We start from the raw sequence: 2532 nt of genomic DNA, 5'->3' as shown, positions 1-2532 counted from the left end.
GGGGTGGCAAAAGAAAAATAATAAACTGGAGGGGCCAAATTCAGGATAGCACATAGTGGAAGGTTCTTAGTAGATCTTTATCTGATTTTTGCATCTATACCTATTGTATCATTTGGTTCATTTGGCTTGATATCCGATCCGTATCTGGTCCAATTCAATTATGGTATGATTCGGGTACGATATATTTGATTCATTGAATAGATTCTTATCAGAACCATATCAGTCTAAAAAAGTTTGAAGGGTTGGATTTGAAATTGATTCGCTGGCCTTTTAAAAATAGATTTGATGATTTATTATTCCTATAATGCTACAATAAATAAATTCTTCTATTTAGAACCATAGGAAAGCATTGAATGAGAATCATAGAGAAATAAAAAGAGGATTTGTGAATGTGATTTTGTGACATGAATTTATCCCCCTTCAATTTGCTTATAAATCTCTCCTCTTCTAAGGCTTTTTTCAGTATCTCTTTTCCGTGCCGTGTTTGCGTACAAATAATGGAGAGACTGGCGTTTTCATTTTTCGTAATGCTTGCTTTTTCTCTCACCACTTCATTTGGTATTAGAGTTGGAGGTCCTGATGGGTTCTTTGTCGACGCCCCAGCTCGGAGTAGCGATTTGTATGGGGGATTCAACCGGCGAATCGTTGAACATCTAGACCCAGTACATGCCGGGAGTTTCAAGCCAGTTGAGAGATTGGCATTCGAAGAATCGAACTTGATGGGAACTCCAAAGTCATTGCTACCCATGGATTTCGAGTCAATCGAGCGATTAGTTCCTCGAGGTCCAGATCCGATCGAACCTCCAGAGTCGGCACCTGCCAACCAGGATGTCGAGTCAATCGAGCGATTAGTTCCTCGAGGTCCAGATCCGATCGAACCTCCAGAGTCGGCACCTGCCAACCAGGATAGCAAGTCAATCGAGCGATTGGTTCCTCGAGGTCCAGATCCGATCGAACCTCCAGAGTCGGCACCTGTCAACCGGGATGTCGAGTCAATCGAGCGATTGGTTCCTCGAGGTCCAGATCCGATCGAACCTCCAGAGTCGGCACCTGTCAACCAAGATAGCAAGTCAATCGAGCGATTGGTTCCTCGAGGTCCAGATCCGATCGAACCTCCAGAGTCGGCACCTGCCAACCAGGATAGCAAGTCAATCGAGCGATTGGTTCCTCGAGGTCCAGATCCGATCGAACCTCCAGAGTCAGCACCTGCCAACCGAGATGTCGAGTCAATCGAGCGATTGGTTCCTCAAGGTCCAGATCCGATCGAACCTCCAGAGTCGGCACCTACCAACCAGGATAGTAAGTCAATCGAGCGATTGGTTCCTCAAGGTCCAGATCCGATCGAACCTCCAGAGTCGGCACCTGCCAACCAGGATAGTAAGTCAATCGAGCGATTGGTTCCTCGAGGTCCAGATCCGATCGAACCTCCAGAGTCGGCACCTGCCAACCAGGATAGCAAGTCAATCGAGCGATTGGTTCCTCAAGGTCCAGATCCGATCGAACCTCCAGAGTCGGCACCTGCCAACCAGGATAGTAAGTCAATCGAGCGATTGGTTCCTCAAGGTCCAGATCCGATCGAACCTCCAGAGTCGGCACCTGCCAACCAGGATAGTAAGTCAATCGAGCGATTGGTTCCTCAAGGTCCAGATCCGATCGAACCTCCAGAGTCGGCACCTGCCAACCAGGATAGTAAGTCAATCGAGCGATTGGTTCCTCAAGGTCCAGATCCGATCGAACCTCCAGAGTCGGCACCTGCCAACCAGGATAGTAAGTCAATCGAGCGATTGGTTCCTCAAGGTCCAGATCCGATCGAACCTCCAGAGTCGGCACCTGCCAACCAGGATAGTAAGTCAATCGAGCGATTGGTTCCTCAAGGTCCAGATCCGATCGAACCTCCAGAGTCAGCACCTGCCAACCAGGATAGCAAGTCAATTGAGCGATTGGTTCCTCGAGGTCCAGATCCGATCGAACCTCCAGAGTCGGCACCTGTCAACCGGGATGTCGAGTCAATCGAGCGATTGGTTCCTCGAGGTCCAGATCCGATCGAACCTCCAGAGTCGGCACCTGTCAACCAAGATAGCAAGTCAATCGAGCGATTGGTTCCTCGAGGTCCAGATCCGATCGAACCTCCAGAGTCGGCACCTGTCAACCAAGATTTCGAGTCAATATAGGTCCAAATCCGACAGAACCTCCAGATCCAACACCAGTCGAGAATGTCAAGTCGATAGAATCTCCATAAAATCCAACATATCTTATTTTCGTGCTAAAGATTAGCATGGCCCATGTAAGCCCAAAGCTGTTACTGGGCCGGCCTTCTTTATGTTCGATTGTTTGGTAGTTGTTTGAAGTTGGAATAAATATGAAGTCTCATTATCCAGTTATTATGACATTATTATTATTATTATTGTTATAATTATTACTACTTTCGTTTTATGTACACCTATAGGTAAGCTATCCAACACATAATAAGCATCTATAAAGCTGCATACAGTTACCAATGCATCAAGGGCCAACCAAAAAAATGGAAAAAAA

At 46.8% G+C, this 2532-nt stretch overlaps 1 protein-coding gene across 1 annotated transcript; it reads left to right on the top strand.

Annotated features, from left to right (window-relative positions):
- On the top strand, positions 498-2171 carry LOC109710307 (basic proline-rich protein-like). Its single transcript, XM_020232817.1, has one exon. It carries the CDS (start codon positions 498-500, stop codon positions 2169-2171), a length of 1674 nt encoding a protein of 557 aa, XP_020088406.1.

This window comes from Ananas comosus, linkage group 5, assembly GCF_001540865.1.
Source record: "Ananas comosus cultivar F153 linkage group 5, ASM154086v1, whole genome shotgun sequence".
NCBI lineage: Eukaryota > Viridiplantae > Streptophyta > Magnoliopsida > Poales > Bromeliaceae > Ananas > Ananas comosus.
This window is presented reverse-complemented; position numbering and strand designations above follow the sequence as displayed.

Coding starts and splice junctions, on each gene's coding strand:
- LOC109710307 (XM_020232817.1), top strand. CDS start 498: ATGGAGAGACTGGCGTTTTCATTTTTCGTAATGCTTGCTTTTTCTCTC.